Consider the following 27,076-nt stretch of genomic DNA (forward strand, 5'->3'; position numbering starts at 1 on the left):
CGCTTGTGCAAAACGGAGTGAAACTGACGAGCCTGTTTAGCGCGGTAGTGGTTTCGCTGTGCTGCATAGCACGCTTTTTTGTACCTCTCTTCGTTTTAACTTTCTGAGCGTGTTTTTAATCCAAACATACCATATCAATATGTTTTTGGAATCAGGAACCGACAAGGAATAAGATGAAATTGTTTTTAAATCGATTTCGGAAATTTAATTTTGATCATAAGTTTTATATTTTTAATTTTCAGAGCTTTTTTTTAATCCAAATATAACATATTCATATGTTTTTGTAATCAGAAAATGATGTAGAATAAGATGAACGTATATTTGGATCGTTTTATATTTTAAAAAAATTTATTACAATTTTCACATTTTTAATGACCAAAGTCATTAATTAATTTTTAAGCCACCAAGCTGAAATGCAATACCGAAGTCCGGCCTTCGTCGAAGATTGCCTTACAAAAATTTCAATCAATTTGATTGAAAAAGTAGGGTGTGACAGTGCCGCCTCAACTTTTACAAAAAGCCGGATATGACGTCATCAAATACATTTATCGAAAAAATGAAAACAACAGCTGGGGATATCATACCCAGGAACTCTCATGTAAAATTTCATAAAGATCGGTCTAGTAGTTTACTCTGAATCGCTCTACACACACACACACACACACAGACACACATACACCACGACCCTCGTCTGGATTCCCCCTCTATGTTAAAACATTTAGTCAAAACTTGACTAAATGTAACAATTCGAAGAACAAGAAGGATAAACGGACACATGGAGCATTTTGTTTTAAACAGGGTGTTTTTTTGTACAGAAGAGGCGAGTTAGAAGTTTAAAAATATACTGGATCAATTCCATTCTGTTCTCACGTGACAATCGTGCACATGCACCATGTTTTTTTGGTGCAAAAGAAAAAGAAATTTCGGTTGGAACATTCTTTTAAGTTCAAATTCTTAACCACTCCCAAGGCAAACAGACAGCGCAACATTATCTTCTTTTTGTTGTTGTATCGTGGTGATCCCGGTTTTTTTGCGACGAATGTTTGACCCAGTGTCATAATGCTTCAATTTTGACAGGGACATGTATGTTACACGTAGCATTATTTACCTCCACACACAGGAACAACATCAATCATAACAAGAAAGTGAAGAAAAAAACATCAACAAAAATGATTTGATATTTTAAATCAGGTTTGTCGCAGTATTCGTCCACGAGGATAGCCACATTATAGAAAAATTTTTAAAAAAGTTAAAAAAAAAAATTAAAAAAAAAGTAGGCGAAAGGTTAAAAACAAAAGCAAAATTAAACCATATATTGAAAGTAGGGTCGGCAGCATTAAAGGTAAACATAAGGACGTTGACCTGTGTTGAAGTCAAACACAGCTGATGTGTTCATTTGGCAAATGATGTGAACTCTTAGGGGCTCCGCTCACATATGTAACTTCAGCAGGACCGACGACGCACTGCGGCTTATCCCAGCCCGCTACACGTTACATGAAAGGAAAACAGGCCAAGTACTCGTCATAATCTCTATCGCGGCATAAATAATAGGCCGTGCGTCGTCTGTGCCGCTGAAACTGCGCAGGTATATTCTGCCCATTAAGTAGCTATAGTGACTGCAGACTCCACACAGCCACGCTGCCTCAGTGAGTCACAATCGGACATCGTGCGCCCTGAACAGTAAGTCTGCAAATATTTGTTTTTAAAACATAAAATGTTAAACTTACAATGATGTGAAACAAACACGCGCGCGCACATCCACAAAAAGGGCACATACGCACGCATGCACTCACGCACGCACGCACACACGCGCACACACACACACACACACACACACACACACACACACACACACACACACACACACTTTCAATGATGTGAAACAAACACGCGCACGCACGTACGCACACTCACAAAAATGGCACGCACGCACGCACGCACGCACGCTCACACACACACACACATTGAATAAACATACGGAATGTAGAACTTATAATTTTGTTTGAGAAAAGCCTTATCAGTACATGATTGTACGAGAAATGAATCCAAACTTCGCAACAGAAATAAAAGATAAAAGAGACAGTGGATTTGAATAGAAAATTGGAAGTTTTAACAACAGAAAAAAATGCAATGAATGATAACGGTTTCTTCGCATAAAAAATAAAACAAATAACAAAAAGAAAGGAAAGTTAAGTATGATCACTAGTATTCTTGGTTTATGTATACACACTGACTTAATATCTTCTCATTCGTCAGACGGACTACGGATGTAGTAAGATACCGTTGGCATACTTAAACCCCATGCGTCGCCTTCAAAAATTCTTCTGTGTTGAAGAAACAAAAACATGCTGAGTGACATATCTTGTATTCTTTCTATGAAAGTAGTGGTCCAGTGAACGATACCTTCCGCCTGTGGTAGAATGTGAGAATTTTGTAAGAGAACGTCTTCCAAGGATGTACTTTTGCAAAATGAGTAGCTGCAGCTAAGTTACGGCGAACTAGACTTCTGTGTTTCTCCTGTCCTGTGAAGCAATCCATGTTCTAGTGAGATTTCCACGTGTTTTTTCACCGGAAGATCATTGTCCCCCAACAAACCTTCCTTGGGTCTGTTAAGCATGCTGGCTCATGGGGTTCTGCAAGTCATGAGTTGTACAGACGGAGAAAATTTGGAATCAACCGTATAATTTATCCCCGAGTACGCTAGTACTAGGGCTCAGCAGACTTTAATTGTGTGTGTGTGTGTGTGTGTGTGTGTGTCTCGACTTAACAGCTTATTGCTGGGAAACTACTGGGCGCAGCTCGTTCAAAAGTTGATACACTAACTTCATAATAGGTCCGATTGATCGTATTAAAACTTCATAATGTTACCTGGGACCTAAATGCGAAATAAACCACAAAAAAAACGACTTGGCGGTGGGAGGAATTCGCGGTGCTACAGCCAGCCTGAGGCAGGTTTCACGGTAATCAGACTCTTTGATGTGTGTAAACTTTGCCTTCAAATTACTTGCTTACTGTGTTGATTTTCATCATTTTTTCTGCTTGGCATGAGTAAGTATGGTATTTGCAATACAAAAAAATAAATAAAAGCTAAAATGTTTGTGTTTGAGCAATTATTTGAGCGAGTTTTTCGAAGCGAACGTGTGAATCCTGACAGACACCATTTCCTTCTGTCACATGACCCCATCTCAAAGTGTGATTCAAGCAGACACGAAAATAACACACAAAACTTATGATAATGGGGTTATTAATTCAATTAATACACAAGGTTAGTCTCTGACTAGATAAAATAGGGAAAAAATATCAAATGGGAGCATAAAACCGTTTCTGGAAAAATTTTCAATCGCCACCGAAAGTGTCTGTCAGTGAAAAAAACACGTGCTTTGTTTGCAAAGCAAAGCCTAATTTTACACATCGCGTGCTTTTGTCTGTTATTCTTGCTTGTGAACATCATTTTATTGATGTTCTTCACTGGAAAGCAGGTGTATCATCAACAGTATCACAAAATCGCAAAGAATGAACATTTTTGTTGTGATCCGACCGGTGTCTGTAGACTGAATCACACGTTCGGCAAACTTCGTTTTTAACGGAAATAACCGAGCCTTTCATCGGAAACGACGTTTCAACCGCTTCATATCGTCTGCAGGAAGAAAAAGAGGAATGCGATACCCAGTAAGTAAAACATTTAATCGTTTTTAGTGCCTTTTGATCAAGTTTTGTTGCGTCTGTCAGCAACGTTCGTCAACCCAACGTTCGACACAGCGACGCACGCATACGGATTTGCAGCATTTGCATTCGGAAAGTGAGGGATTTGTGAGTTCGTTTGCATAATTTCAATCGCTAGTAGGTTTTGCCTTCGTCTCCCATTATTGTGTTTGCATGTTATTGGCATTTCATTGTGTACATTGAAAGTTTGTGAGTAACAGTAGTACAATCTGTCGAACGTTGGCGACGCTGACAGACGCAAATATCGAACGTTGCCTTCAATGACAGAAGGGCTTGGCGATCGTACTTTCGATTCGTAGGAACACAATATGGAGACAGCAATGTGCGCCCGTTACCACAACGGTCATGAACCGGTGTAACACGAAATTTTTACTCCACGAAAAATTGACTCCGGAGTAAACTTCCAGTAAAAATCTTGTACGAAAAAAGAACTCCACAAGGAACTAAATTTTTACTCCCCAAATATTTACTCCCAGTAAACATCTCGTACGAGAAACTTAGGGCCTACTACTTCGTTTATAATTCGCACAATATCCCATTTACGTGCAATCCCGTTTTGCCGCCGTCCCATTTTGGCGACATTTCACAAGCCAAGCGTCATCTTACTACCGCATCCCATTTTGGCGCAATCCCGTTTCGCCGCTATCCCATTTTTTATTTTTTTTATTTTATTTTTACATTTAGTCAAGTTTTGACTAAATGTTTTAACGTAGAGGGGGAATCGAGACGAGGGTCGTGGTGTATGTGTGTGTGTCTGTGCGTGTGTATGTGTGTGTGTAGAGCGATTCAGACCAAACTACTGGACCGATCTTTATGAAATTTGACATGAGAGTTCCTGGGAATGATATCCCCGGATATTTTGTTTTTATTTTTTTCCATAAATACCTTTGATGACGTCATATCCGGCTTTTTGTAAAAGTTGAGGCGGCACTGTCACACCCTCATTTTTCAATCAAATTGATTGAAATTTTGGCCAAGCAATCTCTGACAAAGGCCGGACTTCGGTATTGCATTTCAATTTGGTGGCTTAAAAATTAATTAATAACTTTGGTCATTGAAAACCTGAAAATTGTAAAAAAAAATAATTTGTTTTTAAAACGATACAAATTTACGTTCATCTTATTTTTCATCATTTTCTGATTCCAAAAACATATAAGTATGTTATATTCGGATTAAAAACAAGCTCTGAAAATTAAAAATATAAAAATTATTATTAAAACAAAATGTCCGAAATCGATTTAAAAACAATTTCATCTTATTCCTTGTGGGTTCCTGATTCCAAAAACATATATATGTAATATGTTTGGATTAAAAACACGCTCAGAAAGTTAAAAAGAATAGAGATAAAGAAAAGCGTGCTATCGATCCTTCTCAGCGCAACTACTACCCCGCTCTTCTTGTCAATTTCACTGCCTTTGCATCGAGCGGTGAACTGACGATGCTACGAGTATACGCTGTTGCTGTAAAAATGCAGTGAGTTCAGTTTCATTCTGTTAGTTCGACAGCTTGACTAAATGTTGTACATGAACAAAGTATGCAAACCAGATGATCCAGCGACGTCCTTCCCAATTTATGTCCAATGGACGTCTACCCACAACACGCCACTGGATGCCGGGTGGTCAGCCAACCATGTGGTGCCAGTCGTGAAAACCAGGTTCTTTGTCCCACAGTGAGACATTCAAGTTGGGGACTTTGTGACCGCTGACTTTGTCAGCATGGATGGAAAGGTGGAGAGATACAGGGCGGTGATCATCCCCAAGTCAACCCATTTCCCCGATGGGCCAGATCGAGAGGAGATCTGTGTGAAGTGTTTGCGCGCAAAAGACAATGGGAGATACTATGTCTTTCCTAATGTTGATGACATTTCATGCTTGCCAATGGCTCAGATAAAAAAAATCCCACCAACCAACCATGAACAACAGGGGGGATTACTTTTTTTGACATGTGACCAAGTCTCATTTGAGCGTTCACAGTGTTACCTGAGAATAGCACACCCCCTTGAATTGGGAACAAAGAAAAAGCGTTGTATATATGCATTTTTGCATGCTTTTCTAAAGTCATAAGTTCATTTGTGAATTTTTTTTTTTTGTAGGGATTGTTTTGCTGAATGCATGCAGTTAAGAAATTGACCCCGTTTTCAAATTTAGGGGGTAGGGTTGCCCCATAGCCCACGTATGTCTGTGTGACTGTGTCAAATATCAATCTACTCTGCGTACAAAATGTATAGATGTTTGTTTTTCGATTTTAGAATGATTTCTTAAGCTGGCTAGAACTTCTGAAGTCTACAGGAAACGATAAAGATAAAAAATGTACAAAATATAAGTAGCGTCCTTTATCTTACCATTGTTCTGATCAATGCTGTCCCTTTATTTGCAAGTTAACCATTTTCCTTAATGTGTTCAAGGAGTATGTTAAAAATTATTATCAATGGTTGCTTTAAACAGCACCTTTGGGCAGTTATTATGCACTAAAGTTGTAAAAGCATGTTTTGGGGGTTTTAGGATATAGCGTCTTGGAACGCCAATCATCTTGGAAATACGAATGTTCATATAATTTTTTTTACTGTTTTGGATAGATAAAAAGTTGAACTCTTGGTGCAAACTGTTTTTTGGTCCCTGTTTGACTATTTATTATTTTGGAATATTGTGTGTGAGGGGGAAACTGCAATCCTCAATATCATGAAACGTGCCCTGATAGAACGGTGCAAGGTGCAAGGTCTCGGCCAACCAAGACTATGGCATACTCGTAGCAAAGCCGCCGAATGGTACCGTAAACCAAGAATAGTGACGTAATTACGTCACGGTCGAAAGTCTTTGACGTCAATGCCTCCCTGTAGTCTTTTTCTCTCGCGCGGTGTGTGTGTGTGTGTGTGTGTGTGTGTGTGTGTGTGTGTGTGTGTTCATTTTGTGCACATGTGTTAGTGTTACTGTTTGTGTGTGTGTGTGTGTGTGTCTGTGTCTGTGTGTGTGTGTGTGTGTGTGTGTGCGTGCGTGCATGAGTCTGTACTCGTGTGTGTGTGTGTGTGTGTGTGTGTGTGTGTAAGAAAGAAAGAGAGGGAGGGAGTGAGGGAGAGAGAGAGAGAGAGAGAGTGTGTGTGTGTGTGTGTGTGTGTGTGTGTGTGTGTGTGTGTGTGTGAATGTCTGAAGAGTACTCGGGTCCAGCGCGAGCGTTTTTTATATTTAATGGAAGGGCGCTGGTTCTGAGCGACGCTTAGTTCTCGAGATAGGTGTATGTATGTAAGTTTCTATTTGTGTCCCCAGAATAAGTTTCTATTTGGGACATGAAGTGGTTATGCGCTAAGAAGAGATAGGTGTGACCAGATGACGTCATTTATACTTTCGTCATCGGAGATCTTTTGTATTTCAATCAGTGTCATTAGTTCTGTGGTCGTTTTGACTGACTTGACAAGTTGAGAAAACCAATGACACTTCATTTTTGTGAAGCAACTGAATATGAAAAGAAAAGAAAGCGTGCAGAAGTATGTTTGGGTCTTGCAAGACTTTATGACCAACGATTTCTCCCTTGGAAGTAAATGAAGATGTCTGCTTTTCGTCTGCTTTGAAAGTAGGGAGATTTTACAGCGCACACGGTAAATTGTAAGTCGTATTGGACAAGAATGTTGTTATTCTTCTTTCTTCGAAGTACCATCGATTTGTTCTTGGCCATATGTTCGACCTGTACATCGTTATATTATGGGAAAAACACGTTTGAACGCAAATTCGCAAAGTAATTTTGATCATTTGCTCCGGAACAAACAAAACATTCTGGCTCAATATGCGGGAACATGCTGGTAGTGTCATATTTTTTAAATGGGTGTGGAAGAACTGCTCATAATTAACATAGCACTCCGGCCCTGTTATTTTTTTCGTCACACCCAAAAACGTTATTTGTTTTGGGCGACGCAGCAATATTTCTTCTTCAGCACGACCGCTCTCCGGAATCCATTTGACACGTCGTGTTGGCTAGTGGGGTCAGAGACTATACTCTATAGTCTCTGGTGGGGTTCTTGGTACCCGAGACCAGTGATACAGAATACGGACAACAAAACTACAGAGTCAATGACACGAAGTTGACGTCAAAGTACAGGAAATTACGTCAAACGTACTTTCTCTTCATACAAGAGAGATCTCAATCTCCACACGCAAACATTTTCACATAGGAAAACTTCAGGAAGTTGTTGTAAAAACAATTATCATCGATCGAGTCGTAAAGTGTTTATGCCAGAGGATGGAGGATGAAGAAAATTCACAAAACATGGACGAGCCGGAATTAGACGAGGAAGATCTGCGATTTCTGGTCGCAGATCAAGACTTTGACGATGATAATTCCCCGGGCCAAGATTCTCAGGAGTTACCAGAAGATAACGAAGACGACGATGGACGCGCGTCTCCTGTGAGCCACAGTAGGCCTCGCAACGATTCACCTCCCCGTGAAGATCCTTCGAAAACAAGTCCGAGAAAATCACCGGGACCACCGAAAACGTCCAAGCAGCATCCCGATCAGCAAAGACCCGGGATATTCCAACACTCACAACCGTCTCTGAACACGCAGCCGCCGCAGCCTGGCGGTATCCTGACTCGAACTGCGCACCTACCTCTTGACTACGGAAAGTGGACATCTAGTGCTGGTAGGGCAACGCGTAGGCGCAGCAAGCGGAGAAAGAAACCACCGTCCTTCTTAGCCGAGGTGATGCCGGACAAAACGACTATGTGCTTTTTCTTCGTCAACTTTCTCTTTATGACGGTGGGCTGTATTGTCATTGCCCTGGTGGTGGCTACTCTCTTCACAGAGAACAACTATTCTATGCTCTTTCGCCTCGACATGGGTGAGGAGGATCACATGGGCTTCCTTCATTCTGTGGGCGTGGCCGCCATAACGACAGGAATAGCCATCGTCGGGCTCTGCTTTCTGGGCTGTGTCGGTGTGGTGCGGAGAAAGAAGAGGATCCTATGCATTTACACCTACTCCGTCGTAGCGGTCATCGTCTTGCAGGTCGTTGCAGTAGCAATAGCGTTATACTACGGCAATGCCACGAAGAGAAAGATCGAAGGCACGCTGCTCCAAGAGCTAGCCGAAGTTTACGACGGGCAACTTAACTCTAATAACTCATTCTCCAAGGCTTTCGACTACGCCCAGGTCTTTTTTGGTTGCTGCGGCGTGAACAGCTACACCGACTTCAAAAAGACTCCTTGGTACAAGAAGGCCAACAAAATCCGCAACGACAGGGAGGCCACATACCACGAGGCCAATAAGTTTCCCCTGACCTGCTGCCGCCTCAAAGACAAACAGCAGTTCCTAGCAGATCTGGCGGCCGGGGGCGATGTCAGCGCGACTTTGAACGACCCCGACTGCTTGACCAGGGTCCCGTCCAGAGACAACGAGTACACGGAAGTGTCGTGCTTAGAGGCCATTATACAGTTCTTCACAGACAAGTCGACAACCATGTTGTGCATGGCGGTGGTGGTGGTCTGCCTGCAGGCGGCGGGCGTGATCAGCGCAATGGCCATCGAGCATGATATAGACAAATGCGAGGCAAGGCTTCGACAGGAACAGCACGGCGTGCATACATAATGACATGGCGGCTTGTCTGACCTTTTCACCAGTGACCTTTTCACCAGTGGACTAATTGTTTAACTGACCTAACGGCTACTTGACCGGCCTTTTCACCAGTGACTTAGCTGCTTGGCTTACTTTTTCACCAGTGACCTAGTTTCTTGACTGACCTTTTCACCACTAACCTAGTTGCTTGACTGACCTTTTCACCACTAACCTAGTTGCTTGACTGAACTTTTCATTAGTGACTTAGCTGCTTGGCTGAGCTTTTCACCAGTCACCTAGCTGAGTGTCTGACCTTTTCATCAGTGTGACCCACTTTTTCATACATTATCAATTGAGTGGTTTGCGCTTTCAATCCTACTCTATATCTGCAAAAGCGTGTTATTGTGCACATCTGAATCTAAAGTACGACAAATTGAGTGGTTTGCGCTTTCAATCCTACTCTATATTTGCAAAAGCGTGTTATTGTCCACATCTGAATCTAAAATACAACAAATGACTGATAGTGACACAAAACATAGTCTTCAAAGAAACTGTAGTTGTTTGCGGAAAATTGGCAATGGTAAGATGCAGCTACTTTGATGTGATAGTCGCCCTGTTGCGGAAGTATGTTTGTATGCACGCAATACTCAATATACATAGGCACAGCAACAAACAGTATAACATGTTTGAAATCTCAGTCGACCAGCATCTTAAAAAGAGGAAAGTTGTATCGTTTTCAGTAGCCTACTTCCCCGTCCTCGCCTGAAAAGAGCTGCAATTTACACGCACTAGTCAACTCACTCATCCGCTTTGCTTGACGTACATCCGGGCTCTCTACTATCAAACATTTAAAACTGCGACCTGAACTGACTTTGTGTTGATGATGTACACATTATGTCGTGTTTTAACAATGTTTGTCTCCCAAACTGTCAATTAATTATTTAGATTTTTAAAGTTAGGTCCAGCACCATAACGAGGCGTCCGATTCACATGGTACTATCGGCACGAAATAAATTCATTGAAAAATATCTCACTCTCAACGGAAAGCAGCCAGGATATTCGCAAGCAGCAAGTGTTCAAATGGAAGTATGTATATATATATATACTGTACGTAAAAGCTCGGGGAGCTCTGTGGTCAGAAACATATGGTTCAGGGGAGCTCTGTGGTCAGAAACATATGGTTCAATTGATTCAACATATTTCTCTTTCTCCAATGTCTTGTAACAGTTAATTAAAACTGTCAAAACGTCCGCTCCATTCTTGATAAAAAAAAAATCTTGACAAAAACAGTCTTGTATTCGTATTTTAAACTCTCACGGAAAACACTTGTCATTACCAACCATAATGTATATCCACAAGGCAGCAAAAACATTACAACATAAAAGACTTTGCACATGTGAAACCCAATTGGTGTGGCCCTCGGAGGCCAAATTACATGAAGTGTTATATGCAATCTTGGAATATTTTGAATCTGGTCGCTTCCGCAGTGTAAACCGGTACTTCACACATCTCTTTACTATTTTGAGAGAGAGAGAGAGAGAGAGAGAGAGAGAGAGAAGTCTGAAGTCTGAAGTCTGAAGTCTGAATATTTTAATGAGTAGGCCTTGGGCCCTTTTCATGGAGATGAGCACATCTCAAGCACCAGCATACAAATGCACATATTGAACAAAAACAAGAACATCCTACTTGTATCGCCCTGTTTCGTTTACGGATTATGGATTACGAATGGAAAGCGCCTTCATGACAAATGTAGAAAAACGTAGCAATAGCGGCTTACTAGTGTTTGAAAACAGCATGGTTAATTTAAACAATGATGGGATTCTAGTGTATTTTCGTGGAATATAATATTCTCTTAACTCAGCATATTTAGGGCATACTAAAACAAAGTGGACTTCATCTTCAACACTGCTACAACAAAATGGACAAGATAAATCAGCGGAGGTTGCATTTAAATTAAAGCGAAATCGATGCACTTTCAGAGGAGATACTCCCAATCTAAGTCTAATCAGAAGATTTCTAGCTTTAATATGTTTCAAATCACTTAAATAGTTGGATAATCTTAGGGTTGATTTGAAGGTTCTGTACAGAGAGAAACGTTCACTTCCTTGTACATTTTCAAGCCAGGTTTGCTTGTAGGATGAAATAAGTGTTTCTTTAAATGCTGTTAGGAACGCCCTCTCATCGCCAACACCTTGGTTTTCCCATACTTCATCAAAACCGTACATGTACAGAGTGTAACAGATCGAGGAGGCCCATGTTTTCTTATTTTGTTCATGGAGATATTTCAGCATTTTATACGCCTTGCTCGGAAGGCGATGATGTGGCATCCTCAATATACGTAGCCAAAAACGAATGCATTTAACAAAGCTGTTTATAAACAAGGGGTACCTTCCCGTTTCTCCATAAACCATAGCATTTGGTGTTCTCATACTCGTATTCAAAAAACGTTTAAGTGCGAATAAATGAACTCTCTCTATAGGTGTATGGTCTGCTTCAACCCCCCAAACTTCGGCACCATATGCCAGCATCGGTTGAATCTGTGCGTCGAAAAGCTTGAAAAAAATAGCTGGAGATCTGTCACCCAGTTGCCATAAACATTTTAGAATACCAATGACTCCCTTTTTCCCTTTTGCAGCAAAATCATTAAGAGTGTGAGAGAAGGACAGGCGTGTAGACAACCATACTCCTAAATACTTATACATGTTCAAAACGCTCATAGGATGTCCACCATACACCCATCTTTCTCGCATGGCCAAGTGACCACCGTTCCGAAAAACAACAATATTAGATTTGTCTAAATTAACTTCAAGTCCAAGACGTCTAGACGAATCCCACAGAATGTTTAACTGATTCTGGAGCCCACATACAGAATCTGAAATAAGAATAATATCATCTGCAAACATCAGAATGAGTATTTCAAAAAAGTCTGGAATAAGTTGAATACCATGTTTTCCCTTCTGGACAATATCATTAGCTAGCTCATTAATTAGTAGAGAAAACAAAACTGGACTACAAATTTCCCCCTGTTTTAGACCCCTTGGGCACATAAAGGAGTCCGAAAAATCACTTCCTGATCGCACTTTTGCTTTTACCACGTCATACATACAGCTGAGCGCCTGGTACATCTTTCCTTTAACTCCATTTTTCTTCAAAGTTTTCCACAACGTAGTTCTTACAACTGAATCAAAAGCTTTACGAAAGTCAATAAAAGCGACATACAACTTCTTGTGTGTCAATAACTGCTTCTGTACCAAAGCTTGTAGTGTAAAAATATGATCAACGGTACTATAGCCTCTGCGAAAACCAGCTTGGCTCTCATTTAGTATTTCATGTTTTTCGATCCAATTCGTCAATCTGTTGTTCAAAATGTAGCTATACAATTTGCTGCATATACATAGTAATGAAATACCTCTGTAATTATCAGGATTATTCTTATCACCTTTCTTGTGAAGGGGATGAATTATGGCTTCCGTCCATACATCAGGGTAAAGTCCTGAGGTAAACAATTTATTGAAATATTTTGTGAGAAACGGCACAACAGCTGTGGCGGAATTCTTGAAGAACTCCCCAATTAAATAATCGGGTCCTGCAGCTTTACCATTCTTTAATACTCTAATAGCTTCTTTTACTTCGTTTTCAGTGATGACACGTTCAAGCGCATCCATGTCATACATCTCCTCATTATCATCACCATCAGATACCCGATTAACACCATCCTCAACAAAATCAGTATGGTCATTATTTTCTTTTGTAAAAGAGTTAAACACATTATGAAAATGTTGGTACCACTGTTCTGTATTAATGGAAATCACACCTGCCACCTTAGATGCCAAAGATTTGATTGTTTACCAAAACAATTTAGGATCACTACTCCCTTTATCTAAAGACTCCATAATAGACTGACGATGAGATTTTTTCTTTTGTCTAATAAGTTCATTATAGCTACTTCTTTTTTCAGTATAACAATCCTTGTCTACACGGCCGCTATGAAATAAACGAAGATTTTGCCTGAGATCTGTTCTACTATGGTAACATTCTGAATCGAACCACCTTTGTTGTCTGTCTTTTCCAATATACACTCTTTTTTTCATACACTCTCCTGCCATCGTCATTGCTTCGTTAAATTTACTTAGAGATAAATTGACATCCACTTCTATTAATTCAGTGGCATCTCGGAGGCGGGTCTGAATTTCTTCAGAAGAGAATGAGGATACAAACGAAATCGACTTTTCATCACACCAAACAAACTTTTCAATCTTGACAGCCTTAGAAACATTACACTCAGAGTTAACTAAAACATCATTTGGCAGGAAGATCATTTCCACAGGCATGTGTTTGGATTCAATTTTTTCAGCTACGTTAAGTGAAACAGAAGAAAACAAATTTCTTGACACAATAAAATAGTCAATAACACTACAACCCGATGTTGAAACATAGGTAAAGTTACCGTCCCCTCCTCCCTTTCCCTGCATACCGTTCACAATAACAAAGTCAAATTGCTCACAAACATTCAACAAATATTTACCAAAGACATTTTCCTCTCTATCTTTCGACACACGCACGCATTCTTCAAAACAATCGTCTCCTTCCTCGACTTCAGTGTTCTGTGACGGGAACACACTGAAGTAATCTGCATCATAAAAACACTGCATTTCACGTGCATTCCGAGAACCTGTTCTTGCATTCATATCTCCAAACAAAATAAAGGGCAAATCACCAACGTTTTCTATAAGATCCAAAATACACTCTTCCATAATAGACACACCATTTGAAATTTCAGTTTCGTTATAATAGGCAGAGTTGGCTGGTGGTAGATATGTCCCTAGCAATAATACATCACTCTCTAACCCCAGCAACTCTTTTGCTAATTTCAATACAACGCAATTATCGTATTCTGTTTCTACTCTTTCGACGAAATGGCTAATTTCTTTTTTAACCAACAAAGCTACACCACCGGAGAGACGCCCAGTGACTGCGTCTGAAACTTTTAAACCTGGAGAAAGAAACACATCATATAGCGGAAAAATCAAGGACGGAAAGGTAACTGAAAACGTTTCAACTAGCAAGACAATATCAAACTTCTCAATGTAGGCTCTTATTTCACAGGCATAAACATTTGCTTTGCTTGACGTACATCCGGGCTCTCTACTATCAAACATTTAAAACTGCGACCTGAACTGACTTTGTGTTGATGATGTACACATTATGTCGTGTTTTAACAATGTTTGTCTCCCAAACTGTCAATTTATTATTTAGATTTTTAAAGTTAGGTCCAGCACCATAACGAGGCGTCCGATTCACATGGTACTATCGGCACGAAATAAATTCATTGAAAAATATCTCACTCTCAACGGAAAGCAGCCAGGATATTCGCAAGCAGCAAGTGTTCAAATGGAAGTATGTATATATATATATACTGTACGTAAAAGCTCGGGGAGCTCTGTGGTCAGAAACATATGGTTCAGGGGAGCTCTGTGGTCAGAAACATATGGTTCAATTGATTCAACATATTTCTCTTTCTCCAATGTCTTGTAACAGTTAATTAAAACTGTCAAAACGTCCGCTCCATTCTTGATAAAAAAAATCTTGACAAAAACAGTCTTGTATTCGTATTTTAAACTCTCACGGAAAACACTTGTCATTACCAACCATAATGTATATCCACAAGGCAGCAAAAACATTACAACATAAAAGACTTTGCACATGTGAAACCCAATTGGTGTGGCCCTCGGAGGCCAAATTACATGAAGTGTTATATGCAATCTTGGAATATTTTGAATCTGGTCGCTTCCGCAGTGTAAACCGGTACTTCACACATCTCTTTACTATTTTGAGAGAGAGAGAGAGAGAGAGAGAGAGAGAGAGAGAGAGAGAGAGAGAGAGAGAGAGAGAGAGAGAGAGAGAGAGAGAGAGCAGCACACACACACACACACACACACACACAAAGACGCGTGCATGCACACAAACACAAACACACATACACACACGTGTGAGCACACACACACACACAAACCAACCCCCCCCACACACACACACAGTAAGAGAAAGTGGGGAGGGAAAGACGGGGGAAGTGAGAGTGAGAGAGAGTGAGGGACAGGGGGGTTGGAGAGGAAAGAGAATGTGTGTACCTGGGAGGATAATTAATTGCACTGTATTTACAAATGACGTCATGTCCATTTAAACCTCGCGCCCTTATTCTTTTATTAGTCGCCCTGAAGTAGCCAGCTACCAACAGCTGAAGAAACAGTGGTGAAAATAATCCCAAAATGCAAGTTCCTGTTCTGTTTTCTCCTGTGTGTGAAGTTTGACTGACATTTTAACTGAGTCTTTCGATCGTTACATGGACATAGGGTACGACTGTGTCCACATTTGGATAGTGATTCCGCAGACTGACATTGGTAGCACTGTTAAGTCACTGTTACAAGGAGACTTCCGCTTTTATCCCCATATTGCACATTCATCAACTTCTATTGATTATTGGAGGGATTTCGCCATAGAAACATGTATTTGGAATTCGATCGTTACATTTGTTCCCGTCGCGATATAACCTTCGTGGTTGAAAACGACGTTAAACACCAAATAAAGTAAAGTAAAGAAAGTTACATTTGTTCGACCGTTACCAATACAATGTGCCTGACAAAATAGTTCAAACACCTCTCTTCTCTCTTCATGAAGTTCATCGTTGGAAACAAGGATTGCAGTGCATTCTAGTTTGACATGGCTTCTGGGCAGCATCGTCCCGCAGCAAAACCACGCGACGGCTTTGCATCCATTGAGACTGAATAGTTTGACATGGCTTCTGAGCAGCATCGTCCCGCAGCAAAACCACGCGACGGCTTTGCATCCATTGAGACTGAATAGTTTGACCGTTTCCGTTGGACAAAAAAAATAAAGCCAACTTGCTTTGACAAAGAAACCGGATTAAACCACGGCTTTAAGCTTACATTTTGGTAAATAAAGTTCAAAGAAAGCAGTTACTTGCTCCCATTTACATCAATGTTAACCAGACCCCACCTTGGAGTAGCGGACGATTATTCCTTTTAACGGGAACATTGGACAACGTGTGTAACGATCGAACTGCATCGATTTCAAAACCATTTGTGCGAGATCAATGTAAAATTGTGTATTTATCTTAGGATAGGTTTCCAGAGTAAACCACCCTTTACAACAACACACACGACATGTGGGGTTAATTGATAAAAAAAAAAACCAAGTCGCGTAAGGTGAAATTACTACATTTAGTCAAGCTGTGGAACTCACAGAATGAAACTGAACGCACTGCATTTTTTCACAATGACCGTAGTCCGCCGCTTGTGCATAACGGAGTGAAACTGACGAGCCTGTTCAGCGCGGTAGTGGTTTCGCTGTGCTGCATATAGCACGCTTTTCTGTACCTCTCTTCGTTTTAACTTTCTAAGCGTGTTTTTAATCCAAACAAATCATATCTATATGTTTTTGAAATCAGGAACCGACAAGGAATAAGATGTAATTGTTTTTAAATCGATTTCGGAAATTTAATTTTGATCATAATTTTTATATTTTTAATTTTCAGAGCTTGTTTTTAATCCAAATATAACATATTTGTATGTTTTTGGAATCAGGAAATGATGTAGAATAAGATGAACGTAAATTTGGATCGTTTTAAATAAAAAACAATAATTACAATTTTCAGATGTTTAATGACCAAAGTCATCAATTAATTTTTAAGCCACCAAGCTGAAATGCAATACCGAAGTCCGGCATTTGTCGAAAATTGCTTACAAAAATTTCAATCATTTTGATTGAAAAATGAGGGTGTGACAGTGCCGCCTCAAGTTTTACAAAAAGCCGGATATGACGTCATCAAAAGTATTTATCGAAAAAAAGACAAAAATGTCCGGAGATATCATTCCCAGGAACTCTCATGTCAAATTTCATAAAGATCGGTTCAGTAGTTTGGTCTGAATCGCTCTACACGCACACACACGCACAGACAGACACACGCACAGACAGACACACACACACACACACACACACACACACACACACACACACACACACCACAACCCTCGTCTGGATTCCCCCTCTGAGTCCTGAGCACCGGAGCACCCCAGGGGTGCGTCCTCTCACCGCTGCCCTACTGCCTCTTCACCAACGACTGCGTCGCCTCTCATGACTCAGTTCAGCTGGAGAAGTTCGCTGACGACACCACAGCCGAAGGTCTCATCACCGGCGGTGATGAGACCGTGTACCGCCAGGAGGTCGACTGTCTGGTGTCGTGGTGCGACAACAACAATCTCCTGCTGAACGCCACCAAGACCAAGGAGATGGTGGTGGACTTTCGCAGGAAAAAAGGCCCTGTTGCTCCACTGATCATCAACGGCGATCCCATCGAGATGGTGGACTTTTTCAAGTTCTTGGGCACCACCATCTCCAACGACCTGTGCTGGGATGATAACGTTGACGCCATCGTCAAGCGAGCGCGGCAACGCCTCTACTTCTTGCGCCAGCTCAAGAAGTTCCGCCTCAGCCAGGTCATCCTGGTCCAGTTCTACAGGGCCGTGGTGGAGAGCATCTTGACATTCTCCATCACAGTGTGGTACGGCAACACCTCCCAGCTGCTCAAGAACAAGCTGGAGCGTGTGGTGCGCACTGCTAGCAGGATCGTCGGCTGTGAGCTGCCCTCCCTTGCATCCCTCTATGCCAAGCGCATGCTGTCCAGAGCCCAGAAAATTGTGGCTGACGAGTCCCACCCTGGCCATCCCCTCTTCGAGCGCCTGCCCTCAGGTCGTCGATTCCGATCCCTGGGGGCACGCACTCGACGTCTCCAGACCTCTTTCTTCTCCCAAGCTGTTTCCTCCCTTAACGCATCCCATCCCTCAGTTGGGCAGCTTCGCAGTCGGTGATCCTGCTGGCGGTGAGCTCACCACATCCTGTGACTCAGTGTTAGGTAGTGGTGGTGGTGGTGGTGGGGAGGGGGGGGGGGGGGGTTGAGTGGGACTTTGATGTGTGATTCCTGATTTCCAAATGTTCAACATTTTCTTTAGCTGCATTATTTTAGTTATTCATGAGTGGGTGGGTGGAGGGGATGGGCTAGTTCTAACTATGCATTAGATTATAAAATTGTATTCTGTGTAGACCCTTCCACCAGCATCTTAGACCACTCTTTGTACATTTTCTTTTAATAGATGATTGTCATTTGTTTTACATCATGTCTGCCCTGCGTGTGATGGTGTGATCGTGACTGCTGTAGTGTGGGCGTGTGTGTGTTGGTGTGTATGTCAGTGTATGTGTGGGCGTGTGTGTGTGTGTGTCAGTGTGTGTGTGCGTGATTTTACCAACACCACGCGAAATTCCTTGTGCTTTAAATGTTTTTTAATGTCAATTGGCTCAATAAATACTGTATTCTGTATTCTGTATTCTGTATTCTATGTTAAAACATTTAGTCAAAACTTGACTAAATGTAAAAACCACCCCAGGTAACCCATAGAATATCCCGGGCCGTCCAAAGTGTTCCACTCCCACACACCACTTCAAGCCGACTAGGTTGCCATTTTTACATTTAGTCAAGTTTCGACTAAATGTTTTAATATAGAGGGGGAATCGAGACGAGGGTCGTGGTGTATGTGTGTGTGTGTGTGTGTGTGTGTCTGTCTGTCTGTCTGTCTGTGCGTGTGTGTACGTGTGTGTAGAGCGATTCAGACCAAACTACTGAACTGATCTTTATGAAATTTGACATGAGAGTTCCTGGAAATGATATCCCCGGACGTTTTTTTTATATTTTTCGATAAATTCTTTTGATGACGTCATATCCGGCTTTTTGTAAAACTTGAGGCGGCACTGTCACACCCTCATTTTTCAATCAAATTGATTGACATTTTTGTAAAGCAATCTTCGACGAAGGCCGGACTTCGGTATTGCATTTCAGCTTGGTGGCTTAAAAATTAATTAATGACTTTGGTCATTAAAAATCTGAAAATTGTAATAAATGGTTTTTTTATATAAAACGATCCAAATTTACGTTCGTCTTATTCTACATCATTTGCTGATTCCAAAAACATATAAATATGTTATATTTGGATTAAAAACAAGCTCTGAAAATTAAAAATATAAAAATTATGATCAAAATTAAATTTCCGAAATCGATTTAAAAACAATTCCATCTTATTTCTTGTCGGTTCCTGATTCCAAAAACATATAGATATGATATGTTTGGATTAAAAACACGCTCAGAAAGTTAAAACGAAGAGAGGTACAGAAAAGCGTGCTATGCAGCACAGCGAAACCACCACCGCGCTGAACAGGCTCGTCAGTTTCACTCCGTTATGCACAAGCGGCGGACTACGGTCATTGTGAAAAAAATGCAGTGCGTTCAGTTTCATTCTGTGAGTTCCACAGCTTGACTAAATGTAGTAATTTCGCCTTACGCGACTTGTTTCTTTGTATTTGCGTACAGAAATCACTTCATACAGTGTAACTGTATTCATTATCTCTCTGAGTTATTTTCTTCATGCAAAACCTATTGTTCATTGTCAGATATAGAGACAGACACAGAAAACGTTGATCAAACTGAGATGGTTTCCTTTTGACCACGTTCTGACATAGCATCAAATGCGAGCGATGCATGCATGTGTTCTGCGCGAACTTAGAATCCGGTTTCATTCTAGAATGGACCGGGTCCAGGTTGGAATTCTAACCCTGCGCAAGTACAGGGGTGCCATTCTAGAATGAAACCCTTGAATAAAGGGGGCCGTAATGTTTGTAGGTAAGACAGTTGTCTTCCCTTGAATTATCTCCACCTGCACCTTCCCTTTGATAAAATGGGGCTGATTTGTCTACCCCTGAAAAAAATCCTTTGGCGATCTTGCGATGTCATGTCATGTCAAGAAAGTTGACACTCCTGAGTACGCAATAAACAAAGGCAGACCATAGCAAGGGGGACTACCAGGGCGGTATTGTTTGCAGGGCAGTTGTTTTTGTGATGAGAGCCGGTTGCGGCCGCTTGCAATGTCAGCGCTGTTTCCCTCTCGGAAATGTCCGGTTTTTTGACAATTTTTTTGACAGACAGACAGACAGACGGTCAGACCGACTAACCGACAGACAGATCAACAGAAGGACAGAGTGAGTTATAGAGCTGTTGTCACAGGTTTAAAAAAAAGTTGACATTATATCTTCACAATTCAGAAGACCAACTTCATGTATATGAATAAGATTAAAAGTTACAAGCGAGATCGGCAAAACACTGTCAGTCCGGAAATTTCCGTTCGTAGCGATCAGTGCTGAGTGTCTCTCAAAATCGTAATCACTTTCAGAACATCACAATCCCAATTCACGATGTCTTTGAGTAAAGTGTAAAAAACCCGAGAAAAAAAAACCCAACCAAACACACAAAAAACAAAAACAAACAGAAAATCCACATTTGTGGCTTTGGCTGTGTGATAGTCTAACTGAAATGACTATTCCAACTTGGACCCAAATTCCAACCTTGCGCACGGCCGATTCTAGAATGGACCAGCAACAAGGGTTTCATTCTAGAATGGCACCCCTGTACTTGCGCAGGGTTAGAATTCCAACCTGGACCCGGTCCATTCTAGAATGAAACCGGATTCTAAGTTCGCGCAGAACACATGCATGGATCACAGTAGCTTGTATCCAACCGCCGGTCGATCATTATTTACTCCTGCATGCTTATTATTTACTGCTACATGCTTACCCTTACTACTACTATTCACTAGTGAATAGCAGTAGTAAGGAGACTAGGGAATAAGGAGTAAGTAATGATCGACCGGCGATTGGATACAAGCTCTGGCAGTGGTGTGGATGGGCCTTTGACAGCAGCCTAACTAATTGCGCAGGCCGAGACTACGTTGTGCATTTGTAACCGAGACCTTGCGAGACAAGAATGATCGTATGTCATACGTCTAAGGGAGATATGACGTAATAATTGCGTGTCTCTCTTGAATTCAAAATGGCCCAAATCATGGCGACAAAATGATGGACCGTGTTTTTCTAGACTGTAAAACTTGTTTTAGAGTGGCATTCTGAGAGTTAGTCATGTGACTTACAGACACTTCTAGAACGACCATGAGATAGACCTTGACGGGGAGGACACGCAGCTGATCTTTGAAGACTATTTCCGGCAAAACATGATTTTTAAACAAGCATCGTGCGCCTCAAAGAGCATGCATGGTACACTTCTAAATCATGCCACAAAGAGGGAGTAAGTGAATCCCCACCCCCCCCCCTCCCCTTCCCCCGAACGTTTGGGTTCTTAAAAGGCTTGGAATGGCTGGCACATTATTAAGTCCGCCGTCTGGAGAATCAGTGGACGCAGCGTTAACGTCTGCACTGTCCTCCTTGCTCGCTGGTGAGATTCTTCAAGACAGCCCGAAAGGAAGCGATACCAATATCGATACGTCCGATGTGATGCTGACCAGGATATTCTCGTTGGAAACTCCAACCTCCAATGTCGATGAAATCCAACCTCGGCCCGCACAGACGTTGGAGGAAAAACCAAAAAAAAAACCCAAAAAAAAATTCACACACAAAAAAATCGCTAAATCGCTAGCAAAGTTTGTCCAGAAGGCCCCGGCCTCATCGAGTGCCTCATCAAAAAAAAAAGCCAAAGTTACTGTACCTGTGAAAACAGAAGACGAGTCTGATATGGACCCCGAATTCAAGTGCACTTACAAGGCTCTAAAAAAGAAGATAACAAATTTAGAGAAGCCGAGCCTGCTGCATACGTGTTTTTTTACGATCAATTTCATTATGTTCGGACTTGGCATGGCCGGTTTTGTTGTCGGCCTTATAGCCGTTACTAACAAAGGCAAGCTGGCAGGGGTTGAATCGCAGATGGATTTTGGTGGCATTTTTGAGAAAGTGGCATCCATATTGATTCCCATAGGCCTCGTATTCATTACTCTCGGTCTACTGGGCGCTGCCGGAGTAGCTACACAGAATCCGCAACTCTTACTTTATTACGCCATGATAATGGGAGGTCTACTGGTCATCGAGGCCCTCGCTGCCGTGAGTGTCTTTGCGAACAGTAGCAAGATAGAAAAGGATATATCCGAAGAGCTGATAGAGACTATGAAGACGGAATACGATGGGAAGCAAAACTCCACAAAATTCTTCTCAGTGGCCCTCGACTTTGCGCAGTACTTCTTTGGCTGCTGCGGCATAGAGGGCTTGGGGGACTTCAAAGGCTCATCCTGGTACAACAGAGTCAACAAAGATTTCATCGCCACTCCGCTGACTAATCATACCACAACCACAACACAGAGCTACAAGACAACCACCACAACAAACAAAAACACTACCACCAAACCAGAGCCAGAGAGGATCCACGACTTCCCGATCAGCTGCTGCAAGTCGCGATACGTTAGCATCCTGACGAGCTTGAATAGTCTGGATTCGGTCAAGCTGGAAAACCCTGACTGTTACTCCCAGGACGCTTCAGATAGGAACCTTCACACGTTGGAACCTTGTGTGCAGGCTGTGAAGGACTTTTTGTATAGCCAGGTAAGACTCAAAAACACGACAGTTTTATTCAAGGGCAAAAGAAAGGGGCGCAACTCTGTTGCCGACCCGTGGCTCCTTTCTGTCTGTAAACGTTGTGCTTTTACGTCATCTGTGGACTGTTTGACGTCTCTGAAACGGCTGTGCTTGTGTGTCATGATGGAAGGTCGTGTCAAGTCAAGTCAAGTCAAGTCAATATTTGTTTTTTGTTGAAACCTAGGGTTACATGTGTGATAGGGTGGAGTGGAAGGGGGAAAATAGGCCAGGAAGCATAAATGAGACGCCAAGACAGAGGTTGCGATAACGTGACTTTTAATTAACGTAGGCTTACACCAGAAATAATGGGAGAGACGGGACTAACTCCGTTAGGTAACTGAGGATACGCTTCACGCCTTACGGTCTTAAACCATCGGAGCGTGACACACTGACAAGGACCGATAACTTCACAAGTTACTACAGGGGGCGCTACGCTATCTATAACGTCACACAGGATGTGACGCGCCCGCAACACAGGACACGCTATTACAAGACAAAGAACTAGGCTAGCGCGGGAAAACTGGGTCTCAACGGCGAAACAAACGACACTGACGCTATAACGCCACTAGGATAAAATAGCTACATACATAGACTACATACGTGCACACCATAGCATCATTCATACGATCAGAACATTATAGACAAGCAGAATTCAATATAAACAAAAGAAACAGCATCTACTTACAGTTCACTCCTCAATGAAGAACTAAACACACACGAAGAGTGTTCAACACATCGCCGGTCTGAATCACTCACCTCGCTGATGGTAAATCAGCTATTAAACCACAGTTCAAAGATGATACTCACAATCCAGCATAGGCTATCTGTATTTTAAAAGATGTCACACCAACACAAAGAACTGTTTCAAATAGAACACCGGTCTCAAGGCTTAAGCGCACTGACACATCTTCACACTTCGAAATCACCGGTCAACTCGCACTGTCGGGGGTGAATGTGTACGCATCCGTTAAAGGATTAACCAATTAAAACGCAGCATCTACGCACAAAGACATACACGCATCACGGAACAACGACCTACACGCAACCGCGGAACAAACACATACATACACGCATGGTCAAGGGGAATAATTGGGGTAGGTAACGAGAGAAAGGAACAACAGTACGTCAAATCGCCACACGGCTACACATGAATTCTATTACAAAATGTTTTTACAAAAAAACACGACAAAAAAGATATGTAATATACTAATAATAAGACACAACACTTCAAATTAACCGGAAATAATTCAAGCTTAATTAATAACTAAATAATTGTAATCATACAATTTTATAACAGGACTGTATTAAATGTTGTTTCTGTTTTCGTTTTTGTTTTTATAAAATATAAACGTGAACAAATAATCAGAATTCTTTCAAAATATTCTTAATAAAACATATCAAATTCAATAACTTTTGGATTTTTGTTAATTCAAATAAATGTTTAAATTTGACTGCATTTGAATTTCTACGAAAATACAACGGTAACAACTTTTTCCTCAAATGTTCAAAAATATTACACTGAAATATATAAAGAAATTCATATCCGAGTTCTCCAGACTGGGATTTAACACATATTCTTTCGTTATGTGGTATATTTAAAATTCGGAAGGAAGGTGTGTAGTGGCTGTGATAGTGGTGTACCTGTTGTGTGACTTCGTGCCTGTGACATGTTCCGCCTGTCAACAGGGAACGGACGGACCCGACATTAATTACCGGTGTGACGCCGTCATCTTCATATTACCCCCTCGATTTATAATCGAGACTGAAAAGTTTTTTCCTGGTAAAATTAATGATTTTTAAGGACGAAAAGCATGTCAGTTTCTTGCATGTGAAGAAAATTGGTGGTGAAATTTTGATAGATTTCACCCAAAAAATCGATTTCTTCGAAAACGTGTACCGAGTGGTTACGTCCCTCGAATGAGAAGGGAAACATTTTAGGATGAATCACATTTCCAAGTTAAATACAAAAAAATGGTTGGACAAATTTGGCCCCATGAATGTAAGGTACCCAAGGTCGCTCATCAGTACTATCGAAGGGTGTTTTTTATGTTCAGTGTGGAGTTTATACAAGATCAACGAGGCCGAGAGTTGTAATATGACGGCAGGGCCAAGATGACGGTGTCACACCAGTACAGTCGTGAGTTTTTGCTGCCCCTTCAACACAGTTCAGTGAACTTGAAACCTCCCCTCACTGATTTGACTGAAATTATGAATGAACGGAATGCAAAGAAAGAAACGTGGGTCTAGAGGAGGAGTAAGGCAGAGAATGAAAAGGCGTGGCAGTGTAGGCACAAACACACTCCCACATAATCACTTTCTCCAATGTCAGGGCCCTTCCCATCACAATGTACAGTTCTGTGACGCTTTGATCCCGAGTTTCGTGGCAGCAACCTCATGTGTTTTACTGAAACGTGGCTTACTGATCAAATTGACGATGCATGTGTTTCTGTGCCGGTGTCACGAACTGAAAACTCTGCTGAACAATCTCTCTCAATGCTGTCAATGCGCATGCGCCAATCTTGGACTTAAAAAATGCGACCCTTTGACCGAACGAACCATGGGTTAGGGTTAGGGTTAGGGTTAGAGCATTGACACGTGCGTGCGTGGCCGGGAAAACACAGGCAGACTGACAGACCGACGGACCGACAGACAGGACAGACATACAGACAAATACACACGCACGCACACGTACACGTACACACACACACACACACACACACACACACACACACACACACCCCGACACACACACACACACTTGTAACTTTTCAGGTTCCACCAAGTTGTTTCTCTATGAACACAGTCTGTTCCAGGTACTGACCCTATTGTCTCTAACCTTCACCTTTGTGGGCCTTGAAATGTCCGCCGCCTCCAACGCGTACTCCATGTCCAAGGAAATCATAGAGAAGCTGGAGGAAGAACGACAAGAAAATGAGGATGCGGAAGCGGAAGAAGAAGAGGAAGCGGAAGGCGACACTAGAATCTGAAACCCGCAGCGTCCAACAAACTGGACACGCTAAACATTGCTTGTTGGAAACAAGCATCCACTTCGTATGTGTAGTTAAGTTGTATGGATGTTGTTCAGTCCTGAATATGGTTTGTGTGGCCGCCATGACTGCTTTCAAAACGGCCGCGGACGCAATCGAATGTTGGCTTATCTCAGGCTCTGATACCAATATATTGATAAAGTCTGCATTCATTTGCAGGTTATTTGACAAGAGGAATTTATTCATAATATTTCTGAAATGATTCTCTGGTATTTTCAAGGGGATTTCTGTATCATCTACTTCGCATAGTCAAAAATATTGAATTTTTACACATAAACGTTTGTGAACAGACAAGCTGCAGGCATTTCAACCTGCAGATGGCAAAACTACATAATGAGTTCCCGCTTGCAGGGGAGATCCCTTTACTGGTGAGGGAGGCGGGAGGCAGGGCAGGGCAGGGCAGGGAGGGATTGTCCGACTTTTATTATTTTTTTAAATCATTATTTTTTTTTTATTTTTACCCCAGTGTAGTGTGAGTATTTGGGGGATAGACGATTTGTGACCCTCCACCACGAAATGAGTCGCATGTCACCTCGCGCGGTTCTACTTGAAGTTAGGCTTAGTATAAGTCCGGGGAATGTCTGGTAAAAGTGTGAGGGTCACCTTAGTCACAGGCTTATAACTCAAACAAGTTTTCGCTCTTTTCTAAAACGGGTTTCACCACTGGATAGAGCATAAAAAGCTCTTTAGGAAAATGTAAAAATATGACAATCATGCAAAGGTGACATGCGACTCATTCCGTGGTGGAGGGTCACATTTGATTGTCCAAACAGTGCATACAATACAATACAATACAATAATCTTTATTCATCTCTAAAAGAGAAATTACAAGCTTGACTGTGTGTCTGTAAAATCAATCAATTAATCAATCAATCAACCATGCATGTAGTAACATTCACATCGCATATTCACATCATATCGTTACACGCAAACATTGTACCCACACACTTACTAAAATAAGCCTACAAATAGAAGCAATGCATTGACTGTTTAAAAATTATATCACATTATCACCTTATCACACTTTAACCACATTATCTTCTCACATTTGTATCCTATAAGTCAATATAACTAACAACAGAGAAAAACAACTGATAAAAGGATGTAAAGATTATGCCGTTGTCAGAGCGACAGCACCAGCACCTAGCGCCCCACCTGAGAGTTGAAGATGTGAATTGCAGATGGAATGAATGAGTTTCTGTAGCGTGTGGTTCTTGTGTATGGCTGTCTAAATC

The 27,076-nt window shown here is 41.5% G+C and overlaps 2 protein-coding genes across 2 annotated transcripts; both read left to right on the forward strand.

The window, feature by feature from the left end:
* The first annotated feature begins 7,867 nt into the window (after positions 1 to 7,867).
* Positions 7,868 to 10,573, forward strand: LOC138946096 (tetraspanin-33-like). The gene has a single exon (XM_070317606.1). It carries the CDS (start codon positions 7,951 to 7,953, stop codon positions 9,292 to 9,294), a length of 1,344 nt encoding a protein of 447 aa, XP_070173707.1. The 5' UTR covers positions 7,868 to 7,950; the 3' UTR covers positions 9,295 to 10,573.
* Positions 10,574 to 21,489: 10,916 nt separating this feature from the next.
* LOC138945683 (uncharacterized) lies at positions 21,490 to 26,823 on the forward strand. Its single transcript, XM_070317174.1, has 2 exons — positions 21,490 to 22,761; positions 25,608 to 26,823. Exons 1-2 carry the CDS (start codon positions 21,526 to 21,528, stop codon positions 25,779 to 25,781), a joined length of 1,410 nt encoding a protein of 469 aa, XP_070173275.1. The 5' UTR covers positions 21,490 to 21,525; the 3' UTR covers positions 25,782 to 26,823.
* The last annotated feature ends 253 nt before the right edge of the window (positions 26,824 to 27,076 follow it).

This window comes from Littorina saxatilis, linkage group LG13 (genome assembly GCF_037325665.1).
Source record: "Littorina saxatilis isolate snail1 linkage group LG13, US_GU_Lsax_2.0, whole genome shotgun sequence".
Classification (NCBI taxonomy): domain Eukaryota; kingdom Metazoa; phylum Mollusca; class Gastropoda; order Littorinimorpha; family Littorinidae; genus Littorina; species Littorina saxatilis.